We start from the raw sequence: 22,826 nt of genomic DNA on the forward strand, positions 1-22,826 counted from the left end.
ACCAAACGCCTTAGAAAGTTTACCTATCAGCTTCATCAAATACAATCCATTGCACATTATCATAACAAAAGGAGGAAGTATTCTGCAAGTGATCTAAAAGACGGCCAGGGGTGGCAATTAAAATATTGACACCTGGGAAAGAAAATACCACCACATAGTTAGATACAATCTGCAAGATGTTTGAAATATTGACAAAAATTTTCCATAAAATGGTCACTTAAAGAACTTGTTATGATTTCATGAAGTTGAAATCATATAACCGCAAAGATTCACCATCTAAGAAAGGTGTTACTAAGATACAAATCTAGTTTGGGTTTGCCAAAGCACCTCTCATTCAGCTTCCGCAATGCATGCCCGAGGCATGTGTAGATACAAGGGCCCTACCAGCAACTGGAAAAGTCCAAGGCATACAAAAAATATTGACAAAGTTTACACAATTGAAGGTGCCAAATTGGACTAAATTACATGCTAACAACTTTGAAGTATCCACAAATATTTATTGTCACCTTTAGGATAAATTCTGAGCTAAAGAGCACTACTCTTCAAAGACAAGGGCCATCCAAGCTTAAGAGCACTGCTCTTCAAAGACAAGGACCTAACATCAAAAGCATGCAATCTTGACTAATAGTTCATTTACATCGTTTTAACCATGACTTGTAACTACACGCATAAGATAAACTAAGGCACTTTCCACTCCTAATATTTTACTCACACCAGTACTCAAACGTAGACACAAGCCACATACATAAAAAGATAAAACTCTCTAGAGATGTGAAAATCGACCAATTTCATGGCCAAAGGCTATATAAACTATTGGTCCGATGGATTGACCAAAACCCTCAAGGGTTGTGATATTGAATCTACACTAGGTTACAAAATGCATAGCAAGTAAATAGGGTCCTACTGCTATACTTGTACTTAGTAATGCTTGTACTTAGCATTATCATACTATTGTTAGATTTGTAGCTAGCTATCGACTTCGCTGACAAGCATGTGCATAGAGATTTAAGATCATGATCCTGGAGTCTCCCATCCTCAAACCAATCCACACAACATGTACTCCAATGAGCTCTCCGTGACCAAACACATCTGGGAATGGCGTCTGAGCTACTGAAATACAAAACCCCTTGCTCCTGTCCACTACTAGAGACCAGATCTTTGGGCCTCTCCTCAAGAGACGATGGCACCAAGATTTCAACTGTGTTTCAACTCACCATGGTCCGACTCATAGGGAGGAAGGAGGGTGTTAAATAAAGCCTTCCTATGTATTTCCGCATGCATGACAATTGTGAAATTTTGTGACTTCGATGGGGATGTTTGGACGGAGAATAGTCCATGTCCGTGCAGCAGCGTGCCAGAGGCACGACTAGCTCACTGCCACCTTCAGTGTCCACAGTGTGCAGTTATTGGCTATGGCAATCAATGAAAGCTCAAAAATGAGTGATAGAAAGCCAAAAACGAGCTGCTATGATCAAAATGCTGCAAGTACGAGTGAGGAGGCTCAAGGGAGAGCCAACATAACAAAACCCTAGGCCTAATTGCCCTAACTAGACTAAGTGTCCTAACTGACCTAGATGGTACATAAACTAACTGTACCAATAGTCCTAACTGACTATAACTAGGTCTACAAGGCACATACTGTCACACATCTATTAATGTACAACCTATTCAATCCTCCCTAGCCAACAATCAATCACGGGGCAGGCACTCAATTTTCCTCCCAGCCAATTCTTGGTGGTAGCAAACTCTCAGAACATCACCCTACGTGAGAGCTCCAGCTTGCATATTCCACCAGGCCCCAATTCCCTAGATGGATCTAGTATGCCACATGTCTTCATTCTAGGGTACCTCTTAAATGCATATTTACTACCCCTCTCTTGGGATATCAATTTATTCACTTGCCCCTAGGCACATTTCCCACTTAATGCATTTAAGACCCATAGCCTTAGACCCATCTAGTCAGTGCCTTGTCACCCTCATCAAGGACCTTGACATTAACCCCTTTGACCATTTACATGAAGCCCAAACATTCCTTCCCTCTTCAGGCATCAGCGCCCTCGGTGATAAAGTTTGGGAACACTCTCCGTAACTGGTATACGAATTCCCATGTAGCTTCTAATAGAGGTAAACCATGCCATGCAATCAACACCATGGGTATCTTCCGATTGCATACTTACATTGTTCCTCGGTCCAAGATCCTTGTTGGTTTGCGTCCTACATTATCCTCTATCTCCTGAAACAAAACAACACCCTCGATTAGTGAGTCACCTGCATGGGTATCTTCCAATTGCATACTTGCATTGTTCCTCGGTCCAGGATTCTTGTTGGTTTGCGTCCTGCATTATCCTCTATCTCTTGAAACAGAACAACACCCTCGAGTAGTGAGTCACCTGTATGCAAAATTTTCTTTAAACGAGAAACATGAAACACTGGGTGCACCTTACAACCCTGTGGTAATTCTAATTTATAGGCCACCTTGTCTATTCTTTTTAGAATTAACCACAGCCCACAATATCGGGGTGATAACTTAGCACACTCTCCTGCAGTCAAAGACTTTGAGTGCGAAGGAACTCTGAGAAAAACTTTTTCTCCTTCCTTAAATTTTCTAACGGATCTGTTTTCATCCGCATATGCCTTAGCTCTATCCATAGCTTGGCGGATGTTAGCTCTCGCAAGTGCTAGCATCTCCTGCATCTGAACCACAAAGTTCACGGCACTAGGCACTTTCTGAGATACTCCAACTGTAGTTGGCTTCGCTCGTCTATAACCATAGTTCAGCTCAAATGGACTAAACCCTGTAGAGGAATGTTTTCTATCATTGTAGGCAAATTCTAAGAGTGGCAACCACTTGTCCCATATATGTTGCCTCAATGACACATATGCTCTAAGCATATCCTCTAAAATTTGATTGATTCTTTTCATCTGACCATCCGTTTCTGGATAATCCCCACTACTCATTCCCAACTCAGTCCTTAGTGTCTCAAACACTGCAGTCCAAAAATGACTGGTAATTTTCACATCTTTGTTTGACACTATGGATTTGGGTAATCCATGCAAACGAAATGTACACATCCGTCACTTGCGGGACACTAACAGACTCTCTAGTTGGAATGAAGTGAGCCATCTTGGTAAGACGATCAACTACCACAAGGATAGAATCATATCCACTTTGTGTCGTAGGCAGACCTACAATAAAGTCCATGGAAATACTCTCCCACCTACCTAGTGGTATTTCCAAAGTTTGTAAAAGTCCAGGTAGCTTCACCCGCTCTGCCTTACTTACCAAACACGAAAAACGTGTCACATATTCATGAATATGTTTTTTCATTTTCGGCTAAAAGAAATCTCGCTTCACGAGATCATATGTTTTCTGGACTCCTGGATGTCCCGCACATGGGGCTATCATGGCATAGTTGAATGACTCTCAGCCTGAGATCATTCTGATTAGGTACTACTACTTTGCCATTTCTTTTCAGAATACTATATCTTGCATAAGTCTGGCCTTTTCTGGATACCAAGTCACTCTTTTTCCCGGGTTTAAATACATGAGCCTTAGGCCAAAGGCTCTAGACGAACTCGTCCACCTTTTGAGTTTCTCTAATCTCGGTCATTAGAGCACTCTCTAATACCATGAAACTCATATTATGCATAATGCGTGATAACGCATCAGCAGCTTTATTATCCTTTCCTCTTCGGTACCGAATCGTCAAGTTAAACTCCTGCATGACTTATGCCCACCTAGCTTGGCGGCCTCTCAAGTCAGGTTGTTTACAAAAATATTTCAGAGTATCATGATCAACATCAACATAAAACTCTAATCCATATAAATAATGTCTCCATGTTTTCAGAGCATAGATAACAGCATACAACTCTAATTCATGAGTTGGCCAATTTCGTTGAGAGGGAGAAAGCTTCTTGCTTTCAAAGGCTACTGGCCTTCCCTCTTGGAGGAGAACTGCTCCTACCGCAATGCCACTTGCATTGGTTTCAAGGAAAAACAGTTTCTGGGGATCAACTATTTTTAACACCAAACATGAGACCACAACTTGTTTTATGGTGTTAAAACTCTCATGTTGATTCTGTCTCCATATAAAAGGTACTTTATCTGAGATCAGATCAATCAATGGTGATACTATTTCAGAATATCCTTTGATATGTCTTTGATAAAATTGAACAAATCCCAAGAATGATCGCAAAGCGGTCAAACTTTGAGGGATAGGCCAAGTCAATATTGCAACCATTTTCTTTGGATCCATTTCTACCCCCTCGGGAGTAATAATGAATCCTAAATATTCAAGTCTTACCATCCACAGTACAGTTTTATTTTTATTTACATAAAGACTAGCTTTCCTCAAAGTATTGAACACTATTCTTAAGTGTTCGTGATGCTCAGCAATACTTTTGCTGAACACAAGAATATCGTCAATAAAATGTACTACAAACTTCCCGATAAACGGACGTAGTAAATCGTTCATAAGCATGACGAATGTAGCTAGAGCATTGGTAAGTCCAAACGGCATTACCAAAAACTCATAATGTCCAAACCTGCTTTAAAAAGCGGTTTTATGCACATCCTCAACTCTAATACGGACCTTACGGTAGCCACATTTAAGATCTATCTTGCTGAAAATTACGGCCCCATGTAACGCATCTAGCAAATCATCGATCCGTGCCATCGGATACCTGTGCTTAATAGTGATATTATTCAATGCTTTGTAATCTATATAGAGGCGAAAAGTATCATCTTTCTTATCACTGGCGAAGCAAAAGGTGAGAAACTGGGTTGAACCTGCCCCGGCTTGAGGTATTCTTCCAGTTGTCTTTGTACCTCTGCTTCTTTGGTAAAACTTAATCTATAGGGAGGTCTATTTATAGGTTCTATCCCCGCGATTAGTTCAATCTTATGCTGAACATTCCGCTCTGGAGGTAACCCATAAGGTAACTCATCCCTAAAACAATCAGAGAACTCCTCTGCTATTTGATCAACCAGCTTGGCCATCTCTTCATTTTGGGTAACATCAGTGCTAGCCGAAGAACCATCAATCGGCTCTACCGATGTTGTACAAAGAAACAAAAACTCTTCTTGAGCTTTTCGAACTTCCATTACAAGAACCAACGGTCCTTGAGATATATCTTTTTCACCTCGTAAGACATACAGCACATCATTCATCTTGAATTGATAAATGTGCTTTTTCCAATCTATGGTTGGATTCTTTCTAAAATGCCAAGCCTTACCCAAGGCTATGTCTGCATGAGCAAGCTTTGTCATTTCAAAATCAAGCTTCTCAGCATAGTCCTGAATTCGAAGTTCCAACTGGGTAACCCTTTGGTCCCATACTTCAGTTGACTGTATATGCATAGTCAGATGGGCTAGTCTTTAATTTCAGCCTCTTTACAAGCTTAGAGTTAATTACATTGTGCGTTGACGCTGAGTCAAACAACATAATGACGTCATGATTGGCTACTTGCCCCTTCATCTTGATTAACTCCGTATCGTTAAAGGCTATGTACCACGTTGCTACGGGCTTTGACAGGACATTATCAGGTGCACTAGTTACTAGCTTAGCAACTAGGTACTGACCTTTGAGAAGACCCCGCTAGCTGAATCTGCATCTGTTCTGATCTGGGACTTTCCTCCATTTTCACGTCGCATTCTAAGATCAATGTCTCAGTCATCCAACGATCTTTGTTTCGTGGACAATCTTTCCACTGATGAGGCAGAAGGCATCCAAAACACAAGCCTTCTCTCCTCGCTTTTTCTCTTTGCTCTGGGTTCAAAGAAGACTTCGACCAAGCCAGGGATGTCATTGGTGTTACTTTTCTTTTCATTCCAATGGTGGTACTTGGTTTAGGAGTCTCAACTGGCTTCACCTGCTTGGCTTGACCACTAGGCTGTGAGGCACTCCCTTTGCTAATCCACTTCTTCTTAAACCCAGTTTTCTTTGGGTACTCATCCCGAGTCCCAACCTACACAAACCCACTTGGTCTGTTCCCTTTGGCATCCTCATAGTTCAGGGCTATGGCAATTACTTCATCTAGCGTGTTCGCATACTTAGCCCGAACTTCCATCTTGATCCGTTCATTCAGTCCAAAGATAAAATCTTTTCCCTGGATTGACTAAGGTAGAGGTTCATAAACTTTCATTACACTTTCTCTGAACTTATCAGTGTATTCCGCCGCTGATAAATTTCTCTAACGAAGGTTTCGATACTGATCCCAAGCTCAGGATGCTTCGTGAGGAGGTAAGAAGTGTTTTCTAAATTATTTTTTAAACCCCTCCCAAGTAGTGGATGCCACTCCATCTTTCTGCTGTTTTATCCACCACCTATCCGCTACTTCATTAAACATATGGGTGGCCTCGCGGATTTTCTTCGTATCATTCCTGATTTCACAAATGGCGAAGGTCTCATCCCATTTGTGTAACCAGGTCTCTATGATATCGGAACTACGGTCAGACATCCGACCAAAATACTTTTCTGGCCTATAATTGGCAATATTAGGCACCTTAGCCCTCCTAGGCTTGATCGTATGAACACTAGATTCAGGCTCCATTGGAGCTTTACCCTTCTCTTCACGAGATGGTCTGGCAAACATACTATGAACCATTTTTCTGAGCTCGGATTGCCCTACATTTGCTTGTAATTGTTGCGCTAAAATCTGTTGCAAGGCATCCTCCAATAATGCAATTCTACCAAACAGTGTATGGCCTACTAGGCGCAACACCTGCGGGGTCGGCCCCGTCACTGATGGACGGAATTCTCATGACGATGAAATTCGACTTCACCCAATCGTCAACAAGCCTTTGTATATAACACACAAACTAATATTTCTGAAATCTGAAATCCTGACAGTAATATTATGGGATTGTGACCTCCGTCACCAGCGGACCCAAAAAAAAAACTTCTGCTCCACCAAAAAACTCGTCCTAGCCACTATCACGTTGAGGTAATCATAATTGATTCCGATTTGCTGAGCCACCACACGAAGGTTCTCTAAGGTCGTCAGCTAATCAACGGAACCCGTAGTGCACGCCTTCGTTAACGTTCATTATCCCAACGTTGATGTACCAGACACGAACGACCACTTAGTCAAGGAGCTATAGTCGTTATAGCGTGACTAACTGCAGAAACCCGCTTGGGCGTCGTTGGGTATGATGAGCTTCATGCGCTCGACTTCTGCCTACACGGGAGCTTTCTTGTGCACATCTAGCGACAGACTCTTGCCGTTAGGCTGCGCTACCAAAACAAAGATGCTGGAGGCTTGTCGGTTCTATAAAAGTTAACAACAGTGCATAGTAAGAGCCTCAAATTGAACAAAAAAAGATTACATAAATGTAATAAAAACTCAGAACCTGATAATTCCTTGTAAGGTCTATTACTCATTACGCTCCAGTAGGTCTTCCGTTGGGTATCTCGAAGGCCAGCCACCGTCCCACACTCTGATACCAAATGTCACACATCTATTAATGTACAACCTATTCAATCCTCCCTAGCCAACAATCAATCACGGGGCAGGCACTCAATTTTCCTCCCAGCCAATTCTTGGTGGTAGCAAACTCTCAGAATAGCACCCTAAATGAAAGCTCCAGCTTGCATATTCCATCAAGCCCCAATTCCCTAGATGGATCTAGTATGCCACATGTCTTCATTCTAGGGTACCTCTTAAATGCATATTTACTACCCCTCTCTTGGGATATCAATATATTCACTTGCCCCTAGGCACATTTCCCACTTAATGCATTTAAGACCCATAGCCTTAGACCCATCTAGTCAGTGCCTTGTCACCCTCATCAAGGACCTTGACATTAACCCCTTTGACCATTTACATGAAGCCCAAATAAATATAATACAAACATTGATCCTTTACAAAGAAAAATGTCGACTGACCCTTCCAAGGTCATGTTGCCTCAACTTGAGCGAAACACATACCAAGGACTAAGTGGCATCTATGGATAGCCCATGGGATGGCCTACAAACCCCCCTCCATGGTATGGACTGAAGTATCCTGGACATGGCTCAGGATACCTAAATATCTAATGTCATGGTTGCACATGTTCATCTCGTAGGGATATAGCAACCTATGACTGTACAGAGTACACAAATCAAGTTACAAAAGGCACTAAGTTTAAAGCTTGCCGAAAAGCCTCAAACTAAGGTCGAGATAGAGCCTTCGTAAAAAGATCTGTCAAGTTGTCTTCAGTGGGAACATAAGACAACTCAATATCACCTGCTGATAATCACTCTCTGACATAATGATAGTGAACCTCAATATGCTTTGTGCGAGCATGGAAAACTGGATTTCCATTTCAGCCCTATCAGCATCTGAGTGTGGGCTGTCCATTGCACTGAGTTTCACATACGGAGGCAATGGAGAACTAAGGGTCTTCCCCCCCTCCATATGAAACCTGTGCAATACTTTGCCAATATATTCGGTCTGAGACAAATACAACAAACGCTGTCCCCTGTCTCTCCGTATCCGCATTCCCAGTATGTGATTTGCATCACCAAGGTCCTTCATATCAAAGGCCTCATGCAATCTTTTCTTAAGGTCATCAAGCTCCTTACGAGCTCTACCAGCAATAAGCATGTCATCCACATATAAAATGAGAATGATTAAGCTGCCATTTGCAGCCCTTTTGGTATATAATTAGTGATCGTCATCACTTCTCCTGAAACCTTGGGACTTCATGAAGGTATCAAATTTCTTATACCATTCCCTTGGTGCCTGTTTCAGCCCGTAAAGGCTCTTTTTAAGCTTGCATACAAGTGACTCCTTGCCCTTGACTGCAAATCCTTCTGGCTGCTGCATGTAGATCTCCTCATGAAGATCACCGTGAAGAAAGGCTGTCTTCACATCCATTTGGCATAATTCCAAATTCTCACATGCAACCAAAGCAAGTACAATCCTGAGTGTGGTCATCTTAACCACTGGAGAAAAGATCTCATCAAAATCAACACCATACTCCTGCTTAAAGCCCTTGGCAACCAACCTGGCTTTATACCTTGGCTTAGCTCCAAGTGTGACTTTCAATCTATATACCCACTTGCATGGCAGTACTTTCATGCCCTTAGGCAACTGCACCAATTCCCAAGTACCATTTTTATGGAGACTGTCCATTTCAGACTTCATGGCTAGTTCCCATAGCCTTTTATCATGCATTTGCACGGCTTCCTTGTAACAGGAAGGTTCTCCACAATCTGTAAGCATAATAAAATCTGCTCCTGGAACAAATCTGTCTGGCGGTTTCATTTGTCGAGTGGACCTTCGGACCCATTGGTCTTGCTGTCCAACTTGCTGCTCACCTAAAACAGGTTGCTGTTCTAGTAGATCAGGCTGCAGAATTATGCCTGGGAGGTCTTCCAAAGGTGGCATGTCCCGTAGTACATCTTCCGCCACTGCGGGCTGTCCATTTGGACCTGCTGCAGCATCATGCATTGGCTGATTACGCTGCTGTTGTGGCTGATTTGCAGCCTGCCTGAATTGTACAGGATGTCCCGAGTCATCAATGTCAACCTCTGAAGCATCAGAAGGCTTATCTGCTGCCTTAAACATACATGACTCATCAAATAAGACATCATTGCTGCGTATTAGCTTCTTATTCATAGGATCCCATAGGCAGTAACCCATCTCACCACTGTCACCATATCCAAGAAAAATGCATTTAAGAGACTTAGGATCAAGCTTGCTGCGATTTTCTCTGCGTATATGCACGTACGCAGTGCAGCCAAAGACCCTCAAGTGCTTATAGGAAGGAGGTTTTCCTGTCCAAAGCTCCTCTGACACTCTGCCATCTAGTCTTTTATTTGGTGACCTATTGATGAGGTGTACTGCTGTTTTTACAGCTTCAGCCCAAAATCCATGAGTAAAGCAGCATGTGACATCATAGAGCGAGACTTTTCCTGTATGGTTCTATTCATACGCTCTGCAGTGCCATTTTGCGCTGGACTGTAAGGAGCAGTGAGTTCTCTTTTAATACCTCTAGCATCACAAAATGCATTGAATGCATTAGACATATACTCCCCACCGTTATCTGACCGCAAAGCCTTCAGTGTTCTGCCTGTTTGGTTCTCAACCATAGCGAGCCATTTCTGGAACACTGGAAAGACATCACTCTTCAATCGAAGAGGATACACCCACACCTTCCTTGTGGAATCATCTATAAATGTGACAAAGTACCGTGCACCTCCAAGTGAAGGACTAGGCATCTCACACACGTCTGTATGCACAAGCTCAAGTTGAGCATCTTTATGTCCTAATCTCCTTTTATGAGGACACTGTAACTGTCTACCATATATGCGGTGCTCACAAAACTTTAAATCAGAAAATTTAAGAGACGGTAAGTAGCCAAGGCGAGCCAATTGCTCCATTCCACTTATGCTCATATGTCCCATCCGGCTATGCCACATAGAAATATTCGGCAGCTCGGTGGCATGAATATCAGCATGATTACATACTTTAGCATAAAGAGTATACATTGTGTCAACCTTAGAGCCTCTGGCAACGACCAGGGCACCTTTGGTGACCTTCCAGAAACCATGACCAAAGCTGGTCACAAAACCTTCGTCATCCAACATGCCAGTAGAAATCAGATTTTTCTTGACTTCGGGTACATGCCTAACATTGTGAAGCATAAGCTGAGTACCATCAGCAAATACAAGCCTGACATCTCCAATACCAACAATACTGCATGCATGATTATCCCCTAGAAAAACGACTCCATTACTGCCTGCTGCATATCTTACAAACAATTCTTTGTAAGGTGTAACATGGAATGAGGCACCTGAGTCAATGATCCAAGAGTGCATGTCTGCAAAATCTCCTGCATGGAGAGAATGAGCATCCAAAGTAGAGAGAAATAGAACCTCTCCCTCATTGTCATAACCGTGTGTAGAATGAAGCTCTTCAATCTTCACACTGCTCTTGCCATTGCTTACTGGTACAATTGCTTTTGCATCTGACGCATCAGTGTTTTTGGCTTTGTCTCTCTTATCATTTTTCAGTTTAAAGCACTGCTTTTTGGTATGTCCCTTTTTGCCACAGTAGTAGCACTCAACATCTTTGTTGGAGCGGGACTTGCTCCTCCCTTTTCCCCTTTCTTGAGATTTGCCTCTTTGCTGACTTCTCCCCCTTGCATTTAAAGCATTGTTAGGCTTTACTGCATCTTGAGCTTTCAGCTTCTGCTCTTCTTGCAAAATCAGCCCTGTGATATCTGAAAAACTTATGAAAGTGTTTGCATTTGTTACAGCTGTGGTGAATGTATCCCAACTTTCAGGAAGAGAGATCAAGAGTGCCATACCCTTGGTTTCCTCATCCACCACATATTTTTGATTTGCAAGTTGAGTGACAATTGAATTAAACTCATTGAGATGTGCATCCATGGAGGTCCCTCCCTTCATCTTCAGATTGAAGAACTTGCGCAGCCAATATATCTTTGTGGCTACACTCTGCTGCTCATATGTGTCCTGTAGCTTTTTCCACACACCCCAGGTTGTTTTTTCACCATCCACATTCCAAACAACACTCTCATGGAGTGACAATTCAATTATGGACTTTGCTGACAGATCAGCTAGTGCCCAAGCATCATCAGATGTGCCAGTGGGCTTCACACCTTTGTGTATAATAGGAGCATGAAACTGCCTGAGAATTAGCACATTCAGGACCATCTTTTTCCACATTGGGTAGTTAGCAGCACCCTGCAACTTTTTAATATTGAGAAGAGAAGATTCCGAGGATGAAGCCATTACAATCAGCAAGAAATATAACCCACACTTGGGTGCCTGACTCCCTGCAAACTAAGTGCACAGATACACTTGTAGTTGTGCTCAAAAGTTAATTCCTGCAATTTTCTCCCACTTAACAGTAAATACTGTCTGTTTCCTGCCGGCTGCAGATCCAGAAAAGCAATACTTAATGCATTAATTGATGCTCTGTAGTACAGTACAGCAGTACCTTGATTTGACACAATGTATGTCCCTGCTGTAACAGTGAAAACAGCACTGTTTTATGCACTTTAAACTTCAGTAAAATGACTGTTTACAGTCCAAAAATTGACTCCGGACAGTACCCGACTGTACTTTCTAGTACAGCAACAGAAATTGACTGTATAACTGTCCAAAACTGTCAGAATTAGACTTTCTCTTGCCTCTATAACTGTGTTACACAGTTTAGAACTTGAATGAGGCAAAAGCCCCTTGACTGGAAGCCAATTTTGAGGATTTTAGTGCATACACCGCTTTCCCAAAGCTCCAATGATCACATAAAGCATCTAGGTGTTTCCCCCACCCAAATTTGACTAAAGTCAAACTTGGTCAAAATTGACCAAATCTGTAACAAATGTGAATGTACTTTCAGCAACAAATTACAGCATTTGTCCCACGCACAATAGCATCAAAAGCCCCTTGAATTGACAGCACATTCCGTGCATTAACACAGTAAATGGCATCAATCTGCTATTGCTCATAAGGCATGTGACTGCACGTCCATTGACTTGCATCCAGTAGCATATGCTGCATGTGTCTACACAGATCTGACCAATGCATACATAGTGCCAACACTGTGTACAATCACTTGCCAAGTGATAAGACCTGTCTCGAAATCAGGGCGAAGACCCTTGGCGGGAGGCGGGAAATGTGCGTTTGCTTCGCAAGATCAGGTAGGAGACGATGATGGCAGAGCTGCGGGCGCATGTGGTGCTGATGGCGGTGCTGGTGGCCTTGGCCCTGGCTGGCGCCGCCTGGCTTGCTGCTGGTGGCGCCGATGGCATCGCTGGTGGCCTTGGCCCTGGCTAGCGCCGCCTGGCTTGCTGCTGGTGGCGCCGGTGGCATCGCTGGTGGCCTTGGCCCTGGCGTCGCCGGTGGCCTTGGCCCTGGCAACGAACGGCCTCAAAGGCTGCTAGCGCAACGCTAGCAGCTGAAGGCGCTGCTGACAGCGCTGTCTGCAAGCTGCCGCTGCTGCCTAGCGATGGCAGTGCTGTTGACTGCCTAACGATGGCTGTGGCGCTGCCTTGGCTGCTGGTAAGACCCACGTTTGGGCAAACACACGAATAGGCAACTGCTGGATAGGCGAGGATAGGGAGAGTGGCTCTGATACCAGTTGTGGAAGGGGAGAGTGAGAGCACACCGACACACACAAGCAGGATAAGACACAAGAAGTGTGGGGATAAAACGTATGTGTGTACCTCCCCTAGCACACAGTCAACTTTTTATATGAAAGGATAAGGTTACAACACTAAGTACGGTGTACTTAGTGTACTTAACAAATAAAGCACTAAGTGTACTAACTGTACTTGGGTGGCCATAGTGCCTTTACCCCAACAAATAGAGTCTTGTTTGAGAGATAGAGAGCTTAATGCTGTTAGTGGAGATAGCCGCGCACCTCCTCGAGCCTTCAAAGCACTGATTCTGAACTAGTCTTCAAAACCCGCGAGAGCTCTCCACGGCCAGCTACAATGCCAACGCTCCAAACATATCTCCGAAGGCCAACCTTTCTTTGGGCACCTTAGCCCATCAACGGCTTCACGGTAGCAAGCTCCAACCTTGCGACTCTGCTCTATTCCGAGACTGCAACGGCCAAGCTAACAACGAGCTTCTACCTCTATCGCCTACGAATAGACGGCGGCTCCAACCTTGCGACTCAGTTCTGTTAATCTGGCTACAATGAACTTTGCAGACCAGCGCAGCTCCATCGATGAGCAGTCCAAAAGGCTAAACGACGCCATCGATGAGCAGTCCAAAAGGCTAAATGCAACGGCTTCACAACCTCCTTTATCGACTTCGTAGTAGACTTCTCCAGCCCGAATCTGCAGGTGCCTTGAGCATAGGCGGATCAAGCGAAGCTCCACTCAACGGCGATTCGCAGGCCAAATACCAAACGACATCGCTCCAACGAAGGACGCCACGAACTAGTAGCCAACGTGTAGCCTTCTCCAGCTCTTCCAAGTCTACAGCAGCGCCGCCATAGCCTTCCACTACCAGCCCGTTATCAACGAGCTCCAACTGCCTCCAAGCCGTCTACAACGACAGCCGCTCCTATGACAGACACTCTCCATCCAGTACAACACCTCCAATACCTCCGTCGGCAGCCTCGCTCCAACGGCCTCCAACAAGCAACCTCACCAACATGCCAACAGCCCCGACTGTTGCAAACTGCTCGTCCCAACACCAAACGGCCGCCACCATCTTCAACGAAGCCCATGGCTTTCTTTGACTCGATCAACAGAATCATCAAGATTCCGAAGTATCCGTAGATTCTAACGAATCTTCTTAGATTCCGACGAATCTTCTTAGATTTCGATGCCTCACCTCGTGACACGTGGCACCATAGTGACCCTCCTTATCTCCAACCCAAGGTTGGTTCTCACACTGCCACATGGCATACATCTAACCACAACCATGCTTAGTCAGCCTTATGCCATGTGTAGATAAGAGTTAACCTCGGGTCATGTTAACCCCTAGTTAGGTCACCAGAGTAAGGTTTGGTTAAGAGCTTGACACGTGGCACCCTTATCTCCAAGTGCCACGTCACACTTATCAACCACGTCATCACCGACTACCACGTCATCTGGCCACGTCAACAATCCACGTCACCACTGTCACGTCGTCAGGACACGTCATCCTACCACGTCATCATTGCCACATTGTCTACTGACATCATCAACAGTGCCACCTCAGCTGTCCTGACCTCTGCAGGCACTCACAGTGCTCCACAGTCACTTCATGTGACCACTTCTGCCACCGTAGCACAGGGCTCCACTGGCACACCTCTTGCTAGGCATAGTGCCACATCATCACTGCATGTGACTCACAGTGACACATCATCATTGAGCACATTTGCACTCCTTTTGCCCCTCCACCTAGATCAAGTCGTATCTCTTGATCCACGAAGAATTTGAGGACGCTCCAAAAAGGAAAGTCGCTCGTTTTTTCGTGCTGTACGCGCTCGTCACATCACGCGTACATTTCGGCGCAAGTTACACTCACATTTGAGCCTCGCAGACAAAACCACTTCCTTCACGCACATTTGCCTCTACATCGACGCATCTGACCCAGCACTTAAAAAGAACAAAAGAAAAGGAATTATTTGTTGTTCTTTCATCGATTGACAGTTGGTTTAGATCTAGATCAGAGTAGACTAGATCGCCATAGAGGGGACGCTTTGAATTTTCCCAAGTTGCCAATCTAAGCCATGCCCGAAATTCCCGACTAGTACCTACTCGGAGTCAGTCCATACGCTCACAAGCGATTTCACATCATTACATTACCTGAAACCTTACGTTCATCAGTTCAGTGAGCAGACTTCAGAGTTCAAAGGCATTGCAGATTGTTTCAGTGGGCAGATAGCATTTGATTTCACACACACATGCCACCATTGTAAAGCCTATTCGGCTATTTCACGGCATTGTGCATATCATTTCAGCCTTATAAAGCCTCTTGGCTATCTCCCGGCATCATTGCCACAAGCCTTGTAATACAGATCAGATTTTATATATTGTAGTTCTATCTTCACCGATGGTACAGAGATTTCACTTGGCATAGTCAGTGTATTTGAGTTGATTCGTACAGTTAGACAACTCCAATTACGATATATGGAAATACCGAATGGAGACCATTCTTGTGCTTCAGGACAAATGGGAGTATGTCGATGGGTCTACACCTAGACCATTGGACGATCCAGCCACAAGTAGCTCTACTCCATCTGTTGTCACAACACCAGCAACGGGATCTACATCGGGATCTACATCTACACAAACAATTTCCGCACCAGTAGCAGATCCTATTAGAAAATACCCAACAGAGGACATGATTGCATCCGTACGCGTACTGACAGTTTTTCCGTACGGCCGTACGTACGGACGTCCGTACGGATTTCCGTACGTGACTTTTTTTGGGGGTTAAAAAATCGGGATGCGTACCTTATATTGTTGCTGGGCTGCGATGTTCGAAATTCGAATCCGGATTCCGTACGACATCCTTGCGAAGGCTTCCGTACTGTTCACCGTACCGACGCTCTGCTTGCAGGCTGGCCGCTGCACACCGACCATTGCTGCCTCAAGAGCCTATTTAGGCTGACGTTTGCTTCTATTTAGGCAGGCTGCAGCCCTTTGCCCTCTTCTAAGCTTCTTCTGCACCTTGCTCAGTGCTGCCCTCTTCTTCAGTCCCGACTCTCGAGTCCCCTCAGCCCTTCACTCTTCTAAGCTCTTCAGTTTGCCCTCTTCTTCAGCACCTTGCTGCCCTCTATTTAGACAGCCCTTTGCCCTCTTATACTTGCTTTGGAGGTGAGTGGTCACCGTACAGTTGCAGCCCGCAGCTTGCCTCTACGCTCTACCTGCTCCAAGTGTCAAGGTAAATGCAATGGCTGCTTTTTTTTCCTGTTTTGCAGCAAGTGCTCTCTCTTTAGTTGATGCCATCTAACAGGGCAGCCTGCAAGGACTTCAAGCCCTCTTTGGAAATTGTTCCTTTGCCCAATGCCTTATTTGCCCTCTTTTGCAAATTTGCAGCTTGCAGATCTACAAATGGGAAGACAAAAAGGACCAGAATGGGAATTTGTAGAGGCCTTGAAGCCTTTGGGGAAGGGCCAATTCACTTGTAAATGTAAATATTGCCCTCATTCATGGGATGGAGGACCGACCCGTATAAGGGCACATTTTCTTGGGCTCACAGGCTTGGGGGTTGACAAGTGTACTGCTCCTCCTGAAAATGTGAAAGATACTTGTCGAAGATTGCAGGCAAAGGTGGCCCTAAAAACTGCTGCAAAACAGCTTGTTGAAGATGTGGCTGATTTGGGAGATGCCTCAGTGAGTGGTACTGCAAGTGGAAATGCATCTGGCAGTGCATATGAGCCAAAGCAAAAGAAGTTGAAGACGTCAAAGGGAACCTTGGAAAAGGCATGGGAGTCACAAGCACGGAAGGATGCATACATTGCTCTCCGTCGTTTTTTCTTTGCAGAGGATATTCCTCATTGGAAGGTGAGGAGCCCTTATTTTTTGGAGATGGTTCGTGCCATTGGCCAAGTTGGGCCTACCTTCAAGCCTCCATCCTACAATGTTTTGCGCACAACGGAGCTAACTAATGAAGCAGTATGCATAGATCAAGAGATGCTACAGTTTCGGGATAAGTGGAAAAAATATGGCTGCACCATAACTTGTGATGGTTGGTCTGACACTCGACGCCGGCCTATAATCAATATTATGGTCTCATGCATATATGGTTCAGCCTTCTTGAAGTCCGTGGACACAAGTGGGCAGTATAAGTCAGGGGAGTACATCTTTGGGATACTGAAAGATGCCATTCTTGATGTTGGGGCTGAAAATGTGGTGCAGGTGCGTATGGACAATGCATCTAACTGTGTGCGGGCAGGAGAATTGGTGGAGGAAGAGTGGCCTCACATTTTCTATACTAGATGCACGTGCCATTGCCTTGACCTCTTGTTTGAGGACATTGGAAAGCTTCCATGGATAAAACCAGTGTTGGTACATGCTAACATGATTGTAACATTTGTTACCCGGAAACACACCGTGTTAGCAATGTATAGAAAATTCAGCAAGAAGGAATTGGTGAAGCCAGCACAAACACGGTTTGCTTACATGTTTATCATGTTAGCAAACTTGTTGGATGAGAGGGTATACAATGGATTGCGTCGCATGGTTGTCAGTGATGAGTATTGCAAGAAGAAGGTGTCACGCACTGTGAAAGCACAACAGGTGTCTTCTATTATATTGGGTGCTTCATTTTGGCAAGATGCAAGACTCATTGTGAAGCTTTGTGCACCTATTTTGAAGATCCTTCGCCTGGCTGATAGGGAAGGGGCTACCATGGGACTTGTATATGAACTCACTGATCGGATGGTCGAGAAGATGGCAACTATTGATGGGATTGAATCCTCAAAGCTGGCTGATGTTAGAGCCTTATGTGTTGACAGGTGGAATATGATGCATTCTCCATTGCATGCGGCAGCGTTTGTTCTCCATCCTATTTGGAGAGAGAAAAATCCAGATAGTGACAAGGAGGTGCACGATGGGTGGATGGATGCCATAGAGCGGTACACCAAGTATGATGTTGACAGCCAAGGCACCTTATGTGATGAGTTGGATATTTACAAATCCATGTCAGGCACATTTGCTCGTGCGATTGCAAAGGATGAAAAGAGAATGCACCAAGGGGTGAAATGGTGGGAGACATTTGGGGCTCACACACCAAATTTACAGCGGTTAGCTCTTCGAGTGCTCTCGCAAGGCACATGTGCTTCTCCTTGTGAGAGGAATTGGAGCACATTCTCTCTTATCCATACTAAAAGAAGGAATAGGCTGCTTCCAAAGAATACCGAGAAATTAGTATACATCCATACTAATTTGCGTCTCATTTCCAAAATCAAGGAAAGGGGATTTGAGAAGATAGAAGTGACCCTAGAAATGATCAACAAGGAGAAGGATGATGATAGGCTGCTAGCGAGGCAAGTAGATACAGAGGGAGAAGACATTGCAGCCCCTATTGTTACACTTACAGGAACGATGGATGTTGCTGCAGCTTCAAGCAGCTCTAGTCTTTTGGAGTTCCATGGCGAGGCAGATGAGGATGATAGTGATGAGGAGGAGGAGGAGGATGAGGAGGGTGCAGGCATTGATGCAGATGATGATGAGGATGAGGATGAGCAAGAGGATGAGAATGAAGATGCAGCTTGAGGCTGTGGCACACTGGCAGCCTTTTCTTTATGATGTTTTGCCTTTCATGTTTTGGTGTAGTTACTAATACGGTGTACCTACTTCCTTTGAAGTTTGATCATGATGTTTTGGACCTTTTGAAATTTGGTGTAGTATTGATTATTGATCTATGATCTATGATTCCATCTATGATGTATCAAAATCTAGAATCCAGATGACTACGGTCTCTGGAGGCAATTATACAAGTTTCAAGTTTCAGTTTAATACCTCTGTGTCAATTTAATGTGTACAATGATCAATGATCAATCTATATTTTTCTGAAATTTTTTGGATAAAACTAGGGTCACGTATGTTTCAGCCCCAAGGGCTGAACCATACTCCAATCATACTTCCGTACTCGTATGACGTATGCGTATGGTAACGTATGGAAAAAACTATGACAGAGGGTACACGCAGCGGAAGACTTATAGTAATGCCCAGGAGCTCACACAGTGTGGGGTGGGTGTGTGGAATCACAAACTTCTTTACTTATGTGCATAGTTACCAGCCGAAACGGAAACGGAAGAAACGAAAACGGAAGAAACGGAGTTTTCGGGCCCCGCGGAAACGAAAATGGAATAACTGGCAATATGATACAATTTATGTATAAAAATTTATTTTTTATACATAATATAATTATCAATAGAGTGCAAATCATACATAATACAAATTACAATTATCTATACTTGAAGCTTCAGCCTTCAAGCATCAATGCATCATTCATGCCTCTATGATTCTAAATTCTTGAATGATGCTTCAATAATCTGAAATCAACATGTATCATGAGTCATGACTAACAAGTTTGGCATTACAACTTACAAGAATCTGAAATTTAGAAGTTTGAAGTACTTTAAAGTTTAAACTTAGCACACAAGTTGAAAGTTAGGAGAGGTGGAAGGAGCCTAGAGGATCAGAGGTAGAAGTGAAGGAGGATGGAGAGGTTACAGGTAAGATTAAAGAGAGGATGGAGAGAAGAAGGATGGAGGGATGGAGTCTGAAGAGCAGCCTGCAGGCTGCCAAGCTGCAGCTTGCAGGATGGAGAAGATGGAGCAAAGGATGAAGAGAATGGAGAGAGAAGGATGGAGGTACAGAGTCCAAGAGCAAAGGATGGAGGGATGGAGAGAGCTTAGAGAAGGTGGAGAGAGTAGCAAGGATGCACAGGAGGAGTGGAATGGGCGGGAGGCGGCGAAAGATGAAGCTAGGCGGCGAAATCACGTCTTTTAGGGTTTGGGGCAAATCAGGTTTTACGAAACGGCGGTTCTTGACGAAACGCCGTTTCCGTTTCGTCGTTTCCGTTTCCGGCCACGAAACGGCCGTTTCGTGCAACTATGCTTATGTGCATCAAATAGGTGTGCAAACTCATCAAATAGACAATGAACCAGCCAGATATAGAAGACACCAAAACTTATATATTTCCGTCCAAAACTATGGACACAATACAAAAGAGATAGATCCAGAGTCCCACCAATGGTGTGGTCCTCTGATCTAACCACAAGGTCCTTCTCCAATCTGCTGGCTATCTCTAGACTCGAGTCCGCGTGCTCCACCTCGAGCGTCTGTAGACTTTCCGTCCAGTGTGTTCTTCTCCACCTTACTGCCTGTGAATCAGCCTAGGTGGGCAGCCCCTGCCAAGCTTTGTCTGCACCACACAGGTCCCTGTTCCATTGCTCCAACCTGCTTGTGAATGGCTGCTCCAGAAGATGATGATCTCAGCACCTTGCTACCCTAGAAGACAGCCAAGGTCCAGCCCTTCCTGGCTAAGTCTGCAGCCCTTGTTGCACTCTCTCACCTCCTGTAGATAGGCCCAGAGAGCAGGCTCCCTGCTGCTCCTTTCTGCCCTGGAACTGCTGGATATGCTGGATGAATAATGGGGCATGAAGCCCCTCCTTTTATAGGCCTAGTCTGTCCCAATCTGGGCCGACTGGACAGACCAGGTTGGCTGGCCCAACCGACCTGGTTGGCTCAGCCCAACCAGCCCTTTAAGGGCTCACAAAACTAGGCCTTTATGGCCCACACTTTTAGGGCTTGTGGCCCTCCAATCAAGGCAGGGGCCCAGCCTATTTAAGGCATGCCACTGCCCACTGGCAGCCCCATTTGCTGCTCTACCAGGCCCCATGCAGCCCCATACACCTGCACTCCTGACCTGCCATGTCAGCACCTGTTTACCTTGCTTTCCTGATCTGCCACGTGTGCGCCTCAGCTCTGTCCTATTCCGTACTGTTGCTGATGTCATCCGTGGTCTCTTCTCTTGGGTCCCTATTGCTGTCCTCTGCTCCGCCTTATGCTCCTACAGATCAGCCAGGTACCCGCCTCTCTTCTTTTGAGGCACATCCTGCCCTAGGTCTCCCTCCCGCATGCTCTCCTCATTTGGGGGCTTACAGATGGGGAGGTGACCTTTCCAACACCCCCTCTCACCGACACATCTCGGCCCAATGCCAACACGGCAATGAAGATGCTCCAGTAACTCCCTGGTCGTAGTCCTCTAGAACCGTTCGGTGTCGAAATCTTTTCCTCGCTTTTCATCCAGTGGCTCGTGCTCCACCAGGTCCGGTTCCGCTTCCGCACACCATCCTGGTACACAGGTCCATCTTTGGTAGCACCTCCTGGCACCACCCCCTTCCGTCACATTCCTGCCTTCGAATTTGAGCAACCCAGCCTCCACGATCTTCCAGTTGTTCCCCTCATAATGAGTGAACAACCTGGAGTCTTCCAGGCACCATGCTCTGAGGGTCTGTTTCAACCCGTCCTTCCTTTGGCAAGGTCTGCAACAAAAGTACATCTCCAAATCACCTGGACTGCGAACTTTAAATGCACCTGACTGAACCTGAGTCACCCTCCTTCTTGCAAGGGCACAATCCTCCAGTCATGGAAGTCGATTCCCTAGAGCTTCTGAATCAGGGTCGTCCTTCAGCAAGGTCCCTGCCTTCAGACTCCCACACCTGTGAGCCTCCTACTTGGCTCTGATACCATGTTAGAAAATACCCAACAGAGGGTACACGCGGCGGAAGACTTATAGTAATGCCCAGGAGCTCACACAGTGTGCGGTGTGGGATGTGGAATCACAAACTTCTTTACTTATGTGCGTCAAATAGGTGTGCAGACTCATCAAATAGACAATGAACCAGCCAGATATAGAAGACACCAAAACTTATATATTTCCGTCCAAAACTATGGACACAATACAAAAGAGAGAGATCCAGAGTCCCACCAATGGTGTGGTCCTCTGATCTAAACACAAGGTCCTTCTCCAATCTGCTGGCTATCTCTAGACTCGAGTCCGCGTGCTCCACCTCGAGCGTCTGTAGACTTTCCGTCCAATGTGTTCTTCTACTGCCTGTGAATCAGCCTAGGTGGGCAGCCCTTGCCAAGCTTTGTCTGCAGCACACAGGTCCCTGTTCCACTGCTCCAACCTGCTTGTGAATGGCTGCTCCAGAAGATGATGATCTCAGCACCTTGCTGCCCAAGAAGACAGCCAAGGTCCAGCCCTTCCTGGCTAAGTCTGCAGCCCTTGTTGCACTCTCTCACCTCCTATAGATAGGCCCAGAGAGTAGGCTCCCTGCTGCTCCTTTCTGCCCTGGAACTGCTGGATATGCTGGATGAATAATGGGGCATGAAGCCCCTCCTTTTATAGGCCTAGGGGCCTGTCAAAAATCCGACCAGTCTGTCCCAATCTGGGCCGACTGGACAGACCAGGTTGGCTGGCCCAACCGACCTGGTTGGCTCAGCCCAACCAGCCCTTTAAGGGCTCACAAAACTAGGCCTTTATGGCCCACACTTTTAGGGCTTGTGGCCCTCCAATCAAGGCAGGGGCCCAGCCTATTTAAGGCATGCCACTGCCCACTGGCAGCCCCATTTGCTGCTCTACCAGGCCCCATGCAGCCCCGTACACCTGCGCTCCTGACCTGCCATGTCAGCGCCTGTTTACCCTGCTTTCCTGATCTGCCATGTGTGCGCCTCAGCTCTGTACTATTCCGTACTGTTGCTGACATCATCCGTGGTCTCTTCTCTTGGGTCCCTACTGCTGTCCTCTGCTCCGCCTTATGCTCCTGCAGATCAGCCAGGTACCCGCCTCTCTTCTTTTGGGGCACATCCTGTCCTAGGTCTCCCTCCCCCACGCTCTCCTGATTTGGGG

General features: G+C 45.4%; 2 protein-coding genes across 5 annotated transcripts in view; one reads left to right on the forward strand and one right to left on the reverse strand.

The window, feature by feature from the left end:
* Positions 1-22,826, reverse strand: part of LOC147892828 (P-loop containing nucleoside triphosphate hydrolases superfamily protein) — a 60,472-nt gene that overhangs the window by 30,059 nt on the left and 7,587 nt on the right. For all 4 annotated transcript variants that reach the window (XM_087386974.1, XM_087386973.1, XM_087386976.1 and 1 more), the window contains one exon: positions 24-132. In XM_087386974.1, the coding sequence (XP_087243100.1) occupies positions 24-132 (109 nt within the window). The remainder of the gene's footprint in view (positions 1-23; positions 133-22,826) is intronic.
* LOC147892829 (uncharacterized) lies at positions 16,456-18,740 on the forward strand. The gene has a single exon (XM_087386972.1). The coding sequence runs from the start codon at positions 16,463-16,465 to the stop codon at positions 18,674-18,676; it is 2,214 nt and encodes a 737-aa protein (XP_087243098.1). The 5' UTR covers positions 16,456-16,462; the 3' UTR covers positions 18,677-18,740.

This window comes from Dipteris shenzhenensis, chromosome 16, assembly GCF_047967505.1.
Source record: "Dipteris shenzhenensis isolate YYH24624 ecotype China chromosome 16, Dip_SZ_1.0, whole genome shotgun sequence".
In the NCBI taxonomy this organism is placed as follows: Eukaryota; Viridiplantae; Streptophyta; class Polypodiopsida; order Gleicheniales; family Dipteridaceae; genus Dipteris; species Dipteris shenzhenensis.

Bases quoted from the DNA above. Each gene is read 5' to 3' on its own strand.
- LOC147892829 (XM_087386972.1), top strand. From the start codon at position 16,463: ATGCCTTATTTGCCCTCTTTTGCAAATTTGCAGCTTGCAGATCTACAA.